Below are 16,794 nucleotides of genomic sequence, written 5' to 3'. Positions count from 1 at the left end.
ATATATAATTATTATATAAATTATAATATATAATTATTATATAAATTATATTATATTGTAAACTTATATACACACCTCTCTATACATACATCTATACATTAACAGAGCTATGGTCCCCCCTCCTCCACTCCTCCAGTCTGTGTCACCTGATTTCCAGTGTTTTCCTCCCCTCTTCCCCCCATCTGTCTGTAGATGTCACGTGATATGAGTCCCGCCCCCCCCCCGTTCATACAGATGTTCAGTCAGCGGAGGACATCTGCCACGTGTATGCGGTCTTGCGCAGGTCACGTGAGTTCCCTGCTGAGGACACACCCCCCCCCCCTCCTGGAGGGGCGGGGCGGCTGTGCAGACAGTTTCCGGCCAAGATGGCGGCGCCCGCGGTGCTGTGGAGGAGGCTCCGGGGTCCCGGGCTGATGGCGCTGCTGGCCCGGCTGTGTGACCGGAACCGGGACCGAGGAGGCAGGTATGTGCCGCCTCTTATGTTCCCTATCGCTGCCCGGTCACCCCGGGGCCCTGCAATGTGTATGAGGGGAAAAAACAGAGGTCTGTGGGGCCCCTGTCATTGGAATACATCAGTGGGGCCCCAATGTAATATTTTATAATAAAAAAAATTCTATTTTTATTACATAGTTGAACCCCTTGACCTCTGGAAGGTTTTACCCCCCATTAATTGTGATTTTTTTTTTTTTTGCGATTCGGCACTGCATCACTTTAACTGACAATTGCGCGGTCGTGCGACGCTGCACATAAATAAAATGAATGACCTTTTTCTCACACATAGAGCTTTCTTTTGGTGGTATTTAATCGCTGCTGTGGTTTTTATTTTTTACGTTATAAACAAAAAAAAAAGTAACAATTTAAAAAAAAAAAAAAAAATTTTTTTTTACTTTCTGCTATAAAACATAACAATAAAAAAATGTAAAACTCTAATTTTTATTAATTTAGGCCAGTGTGTATTCTGCTACGTATTTTTGGTAAAAAAAAAAATCCCAATAAATGTATATTGGTATAATAAGTGTATATTGATTGGTTTGCGCAAAAGTTATCGCGTCTACAAACTATGGGATGTATACTGGAATTTTTATTTCTATTAATGACGGGGATCAGCATGTAACACTCCTTTTATTTATCATTTTTTATGATGTGGGTTTAGTGACACTTTAACCACTTGCTTACCGGGCACTTTCACCCCCTTCCTGCCCAGGCCAATTTTCAGCTTTCAGCGCTCTCACGCTTTGAATGACAATTGCGCGGTCATGCTACATTGTACCCATGTGACATTTTTATCATTTTTTTTTCACACAAATAGAGCTTTCTTTTGGTGGTATTTAATCACCTCTGGGTTTTTTATTTCTTACAAAAAGAAAAAAGACAGAAAATTTTGAAAAAAAAAAAGTTTTTCTTATTTTCTGTGAGTAAATTTTTCTCCTTCACTGATGTGCGCTGATGAGGTGGCACTGATAGGCGGCACGGATGAGCACATAGAGGTGACACTGATGGACACTGAGAGGCGGCAACACTGTGGGACACTGACGGGTGGCACTGATGGACACTACCATCAGTGCCCATAGTGCTGCCAGTCAGTGCCTAGACGACCAGGCACTGATGGGCACTGACTGGCAGCACTATGGGCACTGATCGTGGGCACTGTGGGAACTGATGGCGGGCACTGTGGGCACTGATGCTGGGCAGTAACTGGCACTTTATTTCCATTTTATGTAATCAGGGTACTGATTGCTTGTTTTTGTCTCCCCTATGAGGAGGAGCCGCTGATCGGCTCTCCTGGCCTGACACACTGACAGTGTGAGGCGAGGAGATCCGAATAACGGCACTTCCTCATTTACATGTGACCGGCTGTGATTTGACACATGGGTAAAGAGTCATGTCATTGACTCTTTACCGAGATCGGGATCGCACCGGGTCCTAGCAACACGGCGCGGTCACGATCGCCGCTCCGCGCTGTTCTGGTGCGCCGTCATATGACGGCGTCCCAGGATAAGAGCTACACCTCTCCAAGTTTGGCTGTTTTGAATGCTGTCATTTTTTTTAATCTGGCGCCGAGTGGGTTTTTGCATTGAGACCCGATCAGAGCCGAATGAGGCTTTGATCAGGTCTCCGGCGGCCGTGCAGGCTGGTTGCCCGGGTCTCCCGGTGGGATGGGAGACCCGGGCAAGCTGCAGAAGGCGGCGGGAGGGGGGAGGACGTCCCCTCCCGCTCCTTGTAGTGACAGCCGAGCGGCTTCTCAGCCGTATCAGTTGTCATTACAAGACAGCCGACCGTCGGGACCGGAGTGATGCCTCTAGCTTCAGGCATCACTCCGGTACAAGCACTTTCTTGAAATATCGGCAATATCAGTAACCTCCGGGGCCGATTCCGATATATGCATATCGGCCCCGTCCATAATAGGTCGATCCCTAGTACCTGCAAAGGGGAGCCGCCTTGCCGCTGTATATATACAGTATACGGTCAGGAAATGGTTAATGGATACAAAAAAACACAATATAATACCACCATTTTTTTGTAAAATGTGAAAGATGATGTTACACCGAGTAAATAGATACCTAACGTGTTACACTTTAAAGTTGCACACGCTCATGGAATGGTGGCAAACTATGGTGCTTAAAATGCTCCATAGGTGACGCTTTAAACGTCTTTTCAGGTTATCTGTTTAGAGTTACAGAGGAGTTCTAGGGCTAGAATTGTTGCTCTCGCTATAACAATTGCGGTGATTTCTCATTGGTGTGGTGCGAACAACGCTTACATATGTGGCTGCAAGTTAAAGCGGAGTTCCACCCTGGAATTTTTTTTTTTTTTTAAATACCCCCGGGACAGTCAGGGCTAGTGCATTCCACAATGGCTAGCCTCTGATCTGTCCCGGGTTGCACTTACCTGTTAGGACAAATACTTACCTTGAAAAAGTCTTGTCCAGCGCTGCCATCTCAGATGTGGGCAGCTTGAAGCCAGCGCGTCCTCTTCCGCCTTCTTCGGTCCCACGATGCCCTGTGCCGGCCCCGCCGTCACTTCTGGGGCGCGCGCGTCATCCCTCCACAGCTTCTGGGCATGCCCAGAAGCTGTTTAGAAGGGGATGACGCGCGCGCCCCAGAAGTGACATCGGGGCCGGTGCAGGCGCAATGATTCCTGGGAGCGATGACTTTCAGCTCCCAGGAATTATTGCAGAGCCAGGAAGTGACGACGGGCCGCGGCCGAGGAAGAAGGAAGTAAGGTAAGTATATTTTCTTCGCTACGAGGTAAGTAAAAAAAAAATGCGATTAGCCATTTTTCAGGTGACCCGGAGCGAGAAGATGGAGGTAAGTATAAAATGAGGGTGGAACTCCACTTTAAGTATGCTTTTGCTTCTGTGAGCGAGCACAGAGGGATGGGGGTGCTATATATATATATATATATATATATATATATATATATATATATATATACACACACAGTACAGACCAAAAGTTTGGACACACCTTCTCATTCAAAGAGTTTTCTTTATTTTCATGACTATGAAAATTGTAGTCACACTTCAAGAGGTAGTCACCTGAAATGGTCTTCCAACAGTATTGAAGGAGTTCCCAGAGATGCTCAGCACTTGTTGGCCCTTTTGCCTTCACTCTGCGGTCCAGCTCACCCCAAACCATCTGGATTGGGTTCAGGTCTGGTGACTGTGGAGGCCAGGTCATCTGGCGCAGCACCCCCATCACTCTCCTTCTTGGTCAAATAGCCCTTACACAGCCTGGAGGTGTGTTTGGGGTCATTGTCCTGTTGAAAAATAAATGATGGTCCAACTAAACGCAAACCGGATGGAATAGCATGCCGCTGCAAGATGCTGTGGTAGCCATGCTGGTTCAGTATGCCTTCAATTTTGAATAAATCCCCAACAGTGTCACCAGCAAAGCACCCCCCACACCATCACACCTCCTCCTCCATGCTTCACGGTGGGAACCAGGCATGTAGAGTCCATCCATTCACTTTTTCTGCGTCGCAAAAAGACACGGTGGTTGGAACCAAAGATCTCAAATTTGGACTCTTCAGACCAAAGCACAGATTTTCACCGGTCTAATGTCCATTCCTTGTGTTCTTTAGCCCAAACAAGTCTCTTCTGCTTGTTACCTTTCTTTAGCAGTGGTTTCCTAGCAGATATTCTACCATGAAGGCCGGATTCACACAGTCTCCTCTTAACAGTTCTAGAGATGTGTCTGCTGCTAGAACTCCGTGTGCCATTCTCCTGGTCTCTAATCTGAGCTGCTGTTAACCTGCGATTTCTGAGGCTGGTGACTCGGATGAACTTATCCTCCGCAGCAGAGGTGACTCTTGGTCTTCCTTTCCTGGGGCGGTCCGCATGTCAGCCAGTTTCTTTGTAGCGCTTGATGTGTTTTTGTGACTGCACTTGGGGACACTTTCAAAGTTTTCCCAATTTTTCGGACTGACTGACCTTCATTTCTTAAAGTAATGATGGCCACTCGTTTTCCTGTACTTAGCTGCTTTTTTCTTGCCATAATACAAATTCTAACAGTCTATGCAGTAGGACGATCAGCTGTGTATCCACCTGACTTCTGCACAACACAACTGATGGTCCCAACCCCATTTATAAGGCAAGAAATCACACTTATTAAACCTGACAGGGCACACCTGTGAAGTGAAGACCATTTCAGGTGACTACCTCTTGAAGTGTGACTTTACAATTTTCATAGTCATGAAAATAAAGAAAACTCTTTGAATGAGAAGGTGTGTCCAAACTTTTGGTCTGTAATGTGTGTGTGTGTATATATATATATATATATATATATACACATACATTATATTGCCTACCTTTACACGCACATGAACTTTAATGGCATCCCAGTCTTAGTCCATAGGGTTCAGTATTGAGTTGGCCCACCCTTTGCAGCTTTAACAGCCACACACTAGTGATGCCGGCGCTGCGGGGAGAAGAGGGAGAGATTTGGGGCTCCCACTGGCCGCATTGCTGGATTGTAGGACAGCGAAGTATGTGTTTTTATTAAAGGCCAGCAGCTGCACTTTTTGTAGCTGCTGACTTTTATTACACACAAAAACGGGTGGAACTCCGCTTTAGGCTGCGATTGAGGTGGCTAAGACTGTAGAAGTTTGGTAGTAGAGAACCCCTGGCGATGAATAATTTATATGGCACCTGGCACAGGCAGGTCAGTGTATAAAATGAGTGAGGAGAATTGCAGAGGTCTTCTGTACACGGCTTAGCTGCAGACTTTGTATTGCCCCCGTACCCCACCCCCGGTGTCTGTGGGCAGTACCATGTGATTGTACACATGACTACCCTGTACCGTCTCTTAGGCAGTCATGTGTCCGCGTCTCATGGTGTCCCTGGAGTGATGGCCTCTGCTGCAGCAGTTTCAGGGGAAGTCACAGTGTGGGTATACAGGTGATGAAGCGTGTCTATGGGAGATATCTGCCAATGGTGTTCTATATACACTGAACAAAATTATAAGAACGCAACACTTTTGTTTTTGCCCCCATTTTTCATGAGTTGAACTCAAAGATCGAAGACCTTTTCTATGTACACAAAAGGCCGATTTCTCTCAAATATTGTTCACAAATCTGTCTAAATCTGTGTTAGTGATCACTTCTCCTTTGCTGAGATAATCCATCCACCTCATAGGTGTGACATATCAAGATGCTGATTAGACAGCATGATTATTGCACAGGTGTGCCTTAGGCTGCCCACAGTAAAGGCCACTCTAAAATGTGCAGTTTTACTGTATTGGGGGGGTCCGAATACCAGTCAGTATCTGGTGTGACCACCATTTGCCTCACGCAGTGCAACCCATCTCCTTGGAATAGAGTTCATCAGGTTGGTGATTGTTGCCTGTATAATGTTGGTCCACTCCTCTACAATGGCTGTACGAAGTGCTGGATATTGGAGGACCTGGAACACGCTGCCGTATACGCCGATCCAGGGCATCCCAAAAATCAATGGGTGACATGTCCGGTGAGTATGCTGGCCATGAAAGAACTGGGATGTTTTCAGCTTCCAGGAATTGTGTACAGATCCTTGCACCATGGGGATTATCATGCTGCAACATGAGGTGATGGTCGTGGATGAATGGCACAACAATGGGCCTCAGGATCTCGTCACAGTATCTCTGCCATCAAAATGCCATCAATAAAATGCACCCGTGTTCCTTGTCCATAATATACGCCTGCCCATACCATAACCCCGCCGCCACCATGGGCCACTCCATCCATAACATACGTCTGCCCATACCATAACCCCACCACCACCATGGGCCACTCCATCCATAACATACGCCTGCCCATACCATAACCCCACCACCACCATGGGCCACTCCATCCATAACATACGCCTGCCCATACCATAACCCCACCACCACCATGGGCCACTCCATCCATAACATACGCCTGCCCATACCATAACCCCGCCGCCACCATGGGGCACTCCATCCATAACATACGTCTGCCCATACCATAACCCCACAGCCCCCATGGGCCACTCCATCCATAACATACGTCTGCCCATACCATAACCCCACCGCCCCCATGGGCCACTCCATCCATAACATAAGCCTGCCCATACCATAACCCCACCGCCCCCATGGGCCACTCCATCCATAACATACGCCTGCCCATACCATAACCCCACCGCCACCATGGGCCACTCCATCCATAACATACGTCTGCCCATACCATAACCCCACCGCCACCATGGGCCACTCCATCCATAACATACGTCTGCATAATACCATAACCCCATCGCCCCCATGGGCCACTCCATCCATAACATAAGCCTGCCCATACCATAACCCCACCGCCCCCATGGGCCACTCCATCCATAACATACATCTGCATAATACCATAACCCCATCGCCCCCATGGGCCACTCCATCCATAACATAAGCCTGCCCATACCATAACCCCACCGCCCCCATGGGCCTCTTCATCCATAACATACGCCTGCCCATACCATAACCCCACCGCCACCATGGGCCACTCCATCCACAACGTTGAACTCAGCAAACCGCTCACCCACACTACGCCATACATGCTGTCTGCCATCTGCCCTGTACAGTAAAAACCGGGTTTCATCCGTTAAGAGAACATCTCTCAAGTGCCAGACGCCATTGAATGTGAGCATTTGCCCACTCAAGTCGGTTACGACGAGGAACTGCAGTCAGGTGGAGACCCCGATGAGGACGAAGAGTATGCAGATGAACTTCCCTGAGACGGTTTCTGACAGTTTGTGCAGAAATTCTTTGGTTATGCAAACCGATTGTTGCAGCAGCTGTCGGGGTGGCCGGTCTCAGACCATCTTGGAGGTGAAGATGCTGGATGTGGAGGTCCTGGGCTGGTGTGGTTACACGTGGTCTGCGGTTGTGAGACCGGTTGGATGTACTGCCCAATTCAATTCACGGGCAACAGCTCTGGTGGACATTCCTGAAGTCAGCATGCCAATTGCACGCTCCCTCAAAACTTGGGACATCTGTGGCATTGTGCTGTGTGATAAAAGTGCACATTTTATAGTGGCCTTTATTGTGGGCAGCCTAAGGCACACCTGTGCAATAATCATGCTGTCTAATCAGCATCTTGATATGTCACACCTGTGAGGTGGATGGATTATCTCGGCTCATGCCTCGTACACACGTTCAGATAATCGTACGAAAAATATCGCTTTCAACTTGATCGCACGATAATCTGATCGTTGGTACACAGCTTTCGACAGCCGATCACGACATTTTGTCCAACAAACTCTGAAGGGACGAACACGAAAACTTTTGTCGTACGATAGCCTAGCGAATAACAATCGTTTAATCAGTACAGTATGAGTCTGCTAAAAATCGATAGACAAAGACCACGCATGATCAGAAACACTAAAATAACACGGAAAAAGCCTGGCTGCCATTGTTTTTGTTTTGCACCATCTTATTTTTCAGAAAACCCTAATGCATAGAATGCATATAAGTGGTTGTAAATGCTGAAGGTTTTTTATCTTCACGCATTCTATGCATGAAGATAAAAAAGCCTTCTGAGTGCGGCAGCCCCCCTACTACTTACCTGAGCCCTTTTTTGATCCAGCATTGTTGTACGAGAGAATCGGCTGTCCAAGTCTCTCACTCCTCTTTGGCTGAGACAGCAGGGAAGTGCCATTGGCTCCCGCTGCTGTCAATCAGTCAGTGAAATAGCAATCTGGATACCGCTCAGGCAATCGATGAATGCCGACAGCTGTAGGCTCGCCACCGGGAACATGTATGGAAAAAAACGAAGATATGGCGGGACACTGCAGTAATGTCCAAATGTGAAAATTCTTTGTCACCAAGCCAGAACAAGAGACACAGGGAAAGATTGACGCGTTTCACACGAGAAAATCGTGCTCATAACATCAGCGGATGCGTCAACAATCTTTCCCTGTGCCACGTTGCTGCAGTGTGCCTCCATTTCTTAGTTTTTACCAATCAATGAGCCAACGAGGAGGGAGAGGGGGCAGGGCCGGGCCGCAGCTCCATGTCTGAATGGTTGCACGGAGCTACAGCTCGTCTCAGGTGCCCCCATAGCAAGCTTCTTGCTGTGGGGGCACTCAACAGGACGGAGGAGCCAGGAGTGCCAGAGAGGGACTTGAGAAGAGGAGGCTTTGGGCTTCCCTGTGCAAAACCACTACACCGAGAGGGTAAGTATGACATGCTTTTTTATTATTAAACATAAAAATTGAGACTTTATTACTTTAGGGTGAAAAACTTTAGGGCTTTAGTCCCCGTTCACACTAAGGCCACCTGTGAGGCGACCTGGTCGCCTCACAGGTCGCCGTAGGTCGCCTTCCATAGAGAAGCTGTGGACCCGTTCTAATAGGAGCGACACAAGTCGCTCCGACTTAGAAAAAGGGTCCGGAGCTTCTTTGGGGCGACCCGGAGGCGACCGTTATAGACTTCAATGTTATGAAGTCCTCGGAGGTCGCCCCCCGAAGTCGGATCGCCCCTGTGTGAACGGGGCCTTACAACCACTTTAAGTTAAAAAAACAAACAAACCTTATGAGTCTGTACATCAAGTGAACTTTGATCGATAAACTGCAAATGCCTGTCTCCGAATGCTTTCAGTTTTCTCAAATAACACATTATGTCAAAACATAACGTATGTCTGACCTTGCCTGTAGGACATGGAATATCTATGTGAAAAGTTTGATAAGCTAAAGGGTCATATCTCAGAAATCTACACTATCCTTACAACCTCTGATTCTAGGAAATTGGCCTATATGGAGAAATGGGAGGGAGACTTAAAGGAAACTCTGGAGCTGGAAGAATGGCATAAGTTAACTTGCACTGCTTCTAGGGCCCTGATTAACACCTCCGTAATTGAAGCCAACTACAAAGTTCTCTTGAGGTGGTATATGGTCCCCACTAGGTTGGCAGCGTATCTCCCGGGGGCTTCTGCACTTTGCTTCCGGGGCTGTGGTCAACCGGGCACCGCATTCCATGTGTGGTGGCAGTGCCCTAAGGTGAGACGATATTGGATACGGGTGTACAATTTTATTTATTCCTTGACACAGGTGAATTTGTAGAAATCCCCGAGACATGCATTATTGGGGGATATGGTGCGTAAATGCCCCTAAGGGGGCCAAATTACAAATTCGATTTATATTTGTGGCGGCCAGGATAGTGATGGCACGGTCATGGAAGTCATCTACTATACCCTTCGACTTACTAAAGGCAAAATTGTCTTGGTTAATGATCAATGAGCGCCTTTCGGCCATACTCGATGATAAGATGCAACTTTTTGAAAAGGTCTTGAAACCATGGCTTAGATACTTAGAGGGGGACCCCCGGGCTGGACAGCTATAGACGGTAGTGGGCTGCATAGGTTACTCTGTATAAGCCGCATTGGAACTGCTGCATAATCGACACCAAGAGCTTGTCTCTCACGGTCCTGAGGTTCTCTTCTTTCCTCTACCATTCTCTGTCGTTACTTCTCCCCTCTGCCTACTGTCTCTCCTTTCTTCTCTTCTCTTTTTTGTCTCTGAGGTGGATATCTCCACCCGTCCCTTTGTGACTCCTTTGGGGTTCCATATACCCACATGGACCCCGCATATGGCAGAGCCCTGCAACAAGCGGGCCAGGACTCAACGAGGGTCCATGTTGTGATTTTTACTGATTTTATTTGTGATTGAGGCCCGCTCCACTTGTGTATGCTCCTTAAGAGCCGGTCCACACTACTCCGACTTGTCAGGCGACTTGGTCGCCTGACAAGTAGCTCCTAATGCTGTGCAATGGAACTGTTCTAATCAGAGCGACTCAAGTCGCTCCAACTTAGAAAAAGGTTCCTGCACTATTTTTTGGCAAAGTCGGAGCAACTTGCATTGACTTCTATTATGAGAAGTCATTTGCAAGCCGCGATGAAGTCGTGCTGCACGGGCGACTTCAAAGTCGCCCGAAGTCGGGGCGACTTTGAGTCGGATTAGTGTGAACCGGCTCTCACGGTTACTGAAGGTAATCAATTTTATTGTTGTTATGGTTTATAAGCCCTTTTTGAATGTCTCATACTGCTTGTATGTATGCTATGTCATGACATGAAAACTTGCCTGGTTTCTATGCACAGTAGAGCTGCACGATTCTGGCCAAAATGAGAATCACGATTTTTTAGCTTGGAATAAAGATCACGATTCTCTCACGATTCTCTGTGTAAGAAAAAAAAATTGGAATAACTTTACTATTACGTTTTTTTTTTTTTTTTTATTCATTAAAGTCTATTAATTGTGTTTGAAAGACTGCTGCGCAAATACAGTGTGACATAAAATATTACAACAATCGCCATTTTATTCTGTAGGGTCTCTGCTAAAAAAATTTATAAAATGTTTGGGGGTTCTAAGTACTTTTCTAGCAAAAAAAAAATGATTTTAACTTGCATGTAACAAGTGTCAGAAAAAGTTCTAGTCTTTAAGAGGTTAAACTTCCTTTCTCCCTGGCAGAGGGAAGGAAAAGATACAATGTAATCATTTTTGTTTATAGTTACTGGGAGACTTGCTGATAGGCATTTGCCAAGGCTTTTTTTTTTTTTTTCCACAGCTGTTCTCTCTGCTATGCAGCTATGCAAAGAATCGAGCATATGTCAAGTTCAGATCGTCAGGGGGGGTGAATCGAGATCGCGATTTTCATACGATTAATCGTGCAGCTCTAATGCACAGGTGCGCCAGATTTTGCACACTCCAGTTTTTGAAGTGGTTGTGTAAGCTGTTACACCACATGTACCTACAGGTAAGCCTATAACAAGGCTTACCTGTAGGTACTGTGAATATCTCCTGAACTTGCACAGTTTAGGAGATATTCAGAGTGCATCCACCTTATGACGTCATTGGCACAAGCGCTCTGAAGGTCCAGCTTACCAAGCTGGACCCTTCAGAGCCTGTGCCGTAAACTGCGGCTGCCGTGCATGCAAGAGTGACATTATCGCGGCTCTGGACACTCACAGCGCTGGAGCCCGCGAACCTGGAAGAAACACCAGGAAGATGCCAGCCGTCTCAGCGGTGTGCAGGCGCCGCTGGAAGGGCTTCATTCTAAGGTAAGTATTTTATAATGAGCTAGTATGCGATGCTCACTACACATTATGCCTTTGTCTTACAAGTTTTTTTTTTTTTTCCTCTTCCCGTGGTTTACAACCTCTTTGGGCCATTGTTTTCAGGTAATGGCTGACCTTGTATTTGAAAAAGGAGGGGGGGGGGGGAGGATGTGAAATCTGCTAGATGCAGATTCACCAGTAAGAAGGTTGAATGTGAACACACAGAGAATATGAAATGTAGCTTTATTAACCAATAATAAAAAACAACAAACTGACCACCAAGAGCTGTAATTGCAGCCCAGACAATTAAAACCAGACAATGTTGTCTAAGGGCTCTTTCAGACGGCTGCTCCGCTGCTTTAGTCCGCTGCGTGACTTTTTTTTTTTTTTTTTTTTTCACGGACACGGATGACACTTGTATGCCCGCATATCATCCCATCCGTTTGCGGATGATATGCGGACATAATGTAAGTATATGGCATTGCGGATGTCAGCGGATGACACCGCTGACATCCGATTTTCCTTCCTTTCCGTTTTTTGAATGGATGAAAAAATAGGGTTCTGTTCCATTCCAAAAAACGGAACAGAACTGAAAGGAGGAAAATCGGATGTCAGCGGATGGTATTCCGCTGACATCCGCAATGCCATTGACTTACATTATGTCCGCAAATCATCCGCAAAAAAATAGGATGATTTGCGGACAAGCGGAGCGGCCGTGTGAAAGAGCACATAGGCTACCGTTCACATGTGGGCGTAGCGGATCGCAGGCAGAATCACTGCGATTCTGCCCACGATCCGGAAATCCGGGGTAACATCGCGCAAACAGAATCGCGGGACGCATGACGCCCCAAAAAATGTACAATAGCTTCTTTTGTGCGTCATGCGTCCCGCAATTCTGTTTGCGCAATGTTACCGCGATTCGCGGCAACATTGCACAGCGTTTGGGGTGCCATTGCAAATCACGGGCATCGCACAGGCCTCCCGCGATTTGCAATGAGTTCCGGATCGCGGGCAGAATCGCAGTGATTCTGCCCGCGATCTGCTATGCCCACATGTGAACGTAGCCTTATCAGGGGGAGATAATCAACATGCATTACCCAAAACCATGCAGGCAACATTCATTCGGAAAGGATAGGTAATAGTACCAAATAATGGAATGTAAGTAATAAGTAGAAGTCCATTAATACATCTTCAAACCGTATGAGAATTTCATAAGGATTGCATGGTTCATGTGCGGTTATGGATGTATAGGAGGCTATAGGCTTCACTTTGAGGCAACAGTGTAGTTAGATCCTCGATAGGTTAGTAAGTGTCAGAGGTATCACTCCGCATACAAACAATCAGCTGTATCAGGAAAGTAGGCTGATCGTCCAATCCTGAATGAAGGAGTCCAAATAAAGAGATGCCGACATCACTCACCACTCTGTACACATGTAAAGGACATCCATCCGTGCTGTAGATTGCTGCAAGATATACCTGTGTCACTGCACTGGCTTCAATTCAGGGGTGTCTGGGATATCATACAGCATTTAAGCTGTCCATGGCTAAGATTAAAGCAGTTAACCACTTAAGCCCCGGAAGATTTTACCCCCTTCCTGACCAGGGTTTTTTTTTTGCGATTTTTTTTTTTTACTGCGTGACTTTAACGGACAATTGCGCGGTCGTGCGACGATGTACCTAAATGAATTTGACGTCCTTTTTTCCCCACAAACAGAGCTTTCTTTTGGTGGTATTTGATCACCTGTGCAATTTTTACTTTTTGCGCTATAAACAAAAAAAGAGCGTAAATTTTGCAAAAACAACAATATTTTTCACATTTTTTTTATATGAAATTCCCCAAAAAAAATTTAAAAATCAAAATTTTTTAACATTTTTGGCCAATTTGTTTTATGCTACATATGTTTGGTAAAAAAAAATTGCAAAAAGCGTATTTTGATTGGTTTGCGCAAAAGTTATTGCGTTTACTAACTAATGGAAAGATTTTTGTCATTTTTGGTGTTTTTTTTTTTAACGCGTAATGGCGGAGATCTGCTGTTTTTATTTTTGCGGTACTGCGACATTGCGGCGGACAGATCGGACCCTTGACTGACATTTTTGACACTTTTGGGGGTACCAGTGACATTTCTACACTAATCAGTGCTATACATATGCACTGTTACTGCAAAATGACACTGGTAGTGAAGGGGTTAACTTTATTTGAGAGGGAGGGGTTATGTGTGTCCCTAGGGGCGTGATTCTTACTGTGATTGGCTGTGGCTTGAAGTGTAGGAACAGTGATCAACGGTCCTACATAGTAGAACCGTATGATCACTGTTTCTACACAGGGGAGAATGACAGGCGGCTTTGTTTACATCAGCCGCCTGCCTTTCTCCCTCTGCACCGACGATCGGCGAGTGACCGGCGGACATCGGGTCCGCCGGCACACGCACGGACTTGCTGGGGAACGAGCCGGGGCGGGAGCGCGCCCGCCCGCTATTGGCTCCCAAGCAAGTGACAGACTAGTGACGTATATATACGTCACTTTGCCTGGCCGGGGCTGACTACCGACATATATTGTCGTGTGGCGGTCGGCAACCGGTTAAACAAGCCAATTGCTCAATCCTGGGTGAGAGAGTTCATATAAGAGATGCCGATATCCACTCACCACTCTGTGCATGTATGAAGGTACTTCGGTCCATTCTGTGAATTGCTGCAATAGATGTTGATATCACTACACCGGCTTCAAAAAGCCACCTCAACCCGTATACCCACAGGTAGTTACAGTGTGCATGTAGGCTGATTACCACCCCAAGAAATGTCAGTGAGGATGACCGGGTGCTGACATGTTTCGTTAGCCTACCACGCTAACTTCATTTGACTGTTATATCAGGGTGTTACATTAGTGGTGATCTGGGGTATTCCCTCTCCCTTTCTTTTGACCTTGTATTTGGCCATTGCTCCCTATGTCCAGATTCTCAACAAGAGCCAGAAAGCACCAAGTCTGGCAGGATTGGGTGGGCCATTGTCTTTTTCATAGTTACATAGTAGGTGAGGTTGAATAAAGACAATAGTCCATCCAGTTCAACCTGTGTAGGTGTGTGTGGCTGTAATCATCTCGCATACCCCTGACTGTTCTGTTCCTTGAGATGTACGTCTAAGAGTCTTTTGAAAGCCACCATACTACCCGCAGAAACCACCTCTTGTGGTAGAGAATTCCACAATCTTGTAGCCCTAACAGTAAGGAACCCCCCACGTTGCCTGAGGTTAAAACGCTTCTCCTCTAATCGCATTGTATTGTCCTCATGCAATCCCTTCGACTGAATAGCTGTTTTTCTATGCCGAGATCACCATTGAGATATTTATAAATTGCTATCATGTCCCCTCTCAGGCGTCACTTCTCCAGGGAGAATAAATCAAGCGATTGCAGACGCTCTTCATAATTTAGGTCCTCCAATCCCCTAATTAGTTTAGTTGCCCTTCTCTGGACTCTCTCCAGCTCCAACACATCCCTCCTGAGGACTGGCGACCAGAACTGGACAGAATACTCCAGATGCGGTCGGACCAGAGTTTTATAAAGTGGAAGGATTATAGTCTTATCTCTGGAATACATCCCTTTCTTTATGCATGCTAATATTCTGCCGGCTTTGGCAGCTGCCACTTGACATTGCATGCTATTGCCTAATCTATCATCAACCAAGACTCCCAGATCTTTCTCCATTTTTGATTCCCCCAAAGGTTCCCCTCCTAAGGGCTCTTTCACACGGGCGATCCGATCAGATCCGCCTGTTAGTTTTATAGGCGGATCTGATCGGATCCTCCATGCAGCTCTATGGGGCAGCGGGTGTCAGCGGAGACCCCCTATTTTTCCATCCGTTCAGTGATCGGATCGGATGAGAGCGGACAGGCGGTCCGCTCTCATCCGATCCCCCATAGAGAGCAGCGGGGGCTGAGACACCTCCCTATCCGCACTGCAAGCGGAGACGGAGCTGTCATCCGCTGGCTCAGCGGGGATCGCGGATCGATCCCCGCTGAGCAACACGGATCTGCCTACGGAGGCGGACCGTGTGAAAGAGGCCTTAAGTGTATTGTGCTTTTATGTTTTTAGTCCCCAAGTGCAAAACCTTACACGTTTGATAGTCTATGTCAGGGGTCTTCAAACTATGGCCCTCCCAGTTGTTCAGGAACTACAATTCCCATCATGCCTAGTCATGTCTGTGAATGGCAGAGTTGTACAATGCCTCATGGGATGTGTAGTTCTGCAACAGCTGGAAGGCCGTAGTTTGAGGATTCCTGGTCTACGTTGTCTACTGCGTCTTTGTTGTCTGGGTTTTCCCCAGATGGACTTTTATTGGTGAGGACCACCTTTGGGGGAGTCCAGTCATCGTCCGTCTTGTCAGAAGAACGTAAGTCTCATTTAGCCGACAAACAAGCCCATTTTTCTTGGTGGAATCCATGTGACAGAAGGGCCGGCAATGCTGCCCCAGGTGATCTCACCCTCTTGAGGTTTCTCCTTTTGGTTATTTAGTAATGTTTTCCCAGCAGTGAAACATCTGTTGAATCAGTGTGGTGAGCTGCCCTCACATCCTGCAGGGTGAGCAATCAGCGGCTCGCTTATCCTTGAGATTCCTTCCCCCTCCCGTGACTCTGCTTGAGCTGGACTACTTCTGGGAAACTGGTGAGGGAACAACAGGAACCCGACCCCGAGAACTGGTGAATCCTGTGTCTCATCCTATGGATAGACATCTGTATGTAGGAAGTCATGTAGAGGAAAACCAGCTTGTCTCAGCATGCCCAGCCTCTGCCACCTCACCGAAAACTCTTAGTTTCTAGATGGATTTGAAATGCTGAGATCATCCCAATCATCTCAGGTACACCCTCAGCAAACCATTGTTTTATATTCAAAGGACGTCATACCTCATTTTTTAATTTTGGAACTCTCGGCCCACCCAAAACTCGTATGTTATAATTTTTTTTAAATCCCTTAGCAGTTCCTTAACCACTTTACCTCCGGAGGATTTTGCTGTCTTACGTCTGGGCCACTTTTTGCGATTCGGCACTGTGCGAATTTAACTGACAATTGCGCGGTCATGCAATGCTGTACCCAAACGAAATTTACGTCCTTTTTTCCCCACAAACAGAGCTTTCTTTTGGTGGTATTTGATCACCTGTGCGATTTTTACTTTTTGCGCTATAAACAAAAAAAGAGCGAAAATTTTGAAAAAATAACAATATTTTTCACATTTTTTTTATATGAAATTCCCCCCCAAAAAATGTAAAAATCAA

At 46.5% G+C, this 16,794-nt stretch overlaps 1 protein-coding gene across 1 annotated transcript in view; it reads left to right on the top strand.

Annotated features, from left to right (window-relative positions):
• The first annotated feature begins 299 nt into the window (after window positions 1-299).
• The window catches only part of PGS1 (phosphatidylglycerophosphate synthase 1), a 168,584-nt gene continuing 152,089 nt past the window's right edge, over window positions 300-16,794 (top strand). The window contains exon 1 of the mRNA XM_082271494.1: window positions 300-463. Within this exon, the coding sequence (XP_082127620.1) occupies window positions 366-463 (98 nt within the window). The 5' untranslated portion in view covers window positions 300-365. The remainder of the gene's footprint in view (window positions 464-16,794) is intronic.

The sequence above is a fragment of the Pelophylax lessonae genome (genome assembly GCF_965119305.1).
Source record: "Pelophylax lessonae genome assembly, chromosome: 11".
Taxonomy (NCBI): Eukaryota; Metazoa; Chordata; class Amphibia; order Anura; family Ranidae; genus Pelophylax; species Pelophylax lessonae.
The sequence above is the reverse complement of the archived record's forward strand: the minus strand, read 5'-3'. Positions and strand labels throughout refer to the sequence as shown.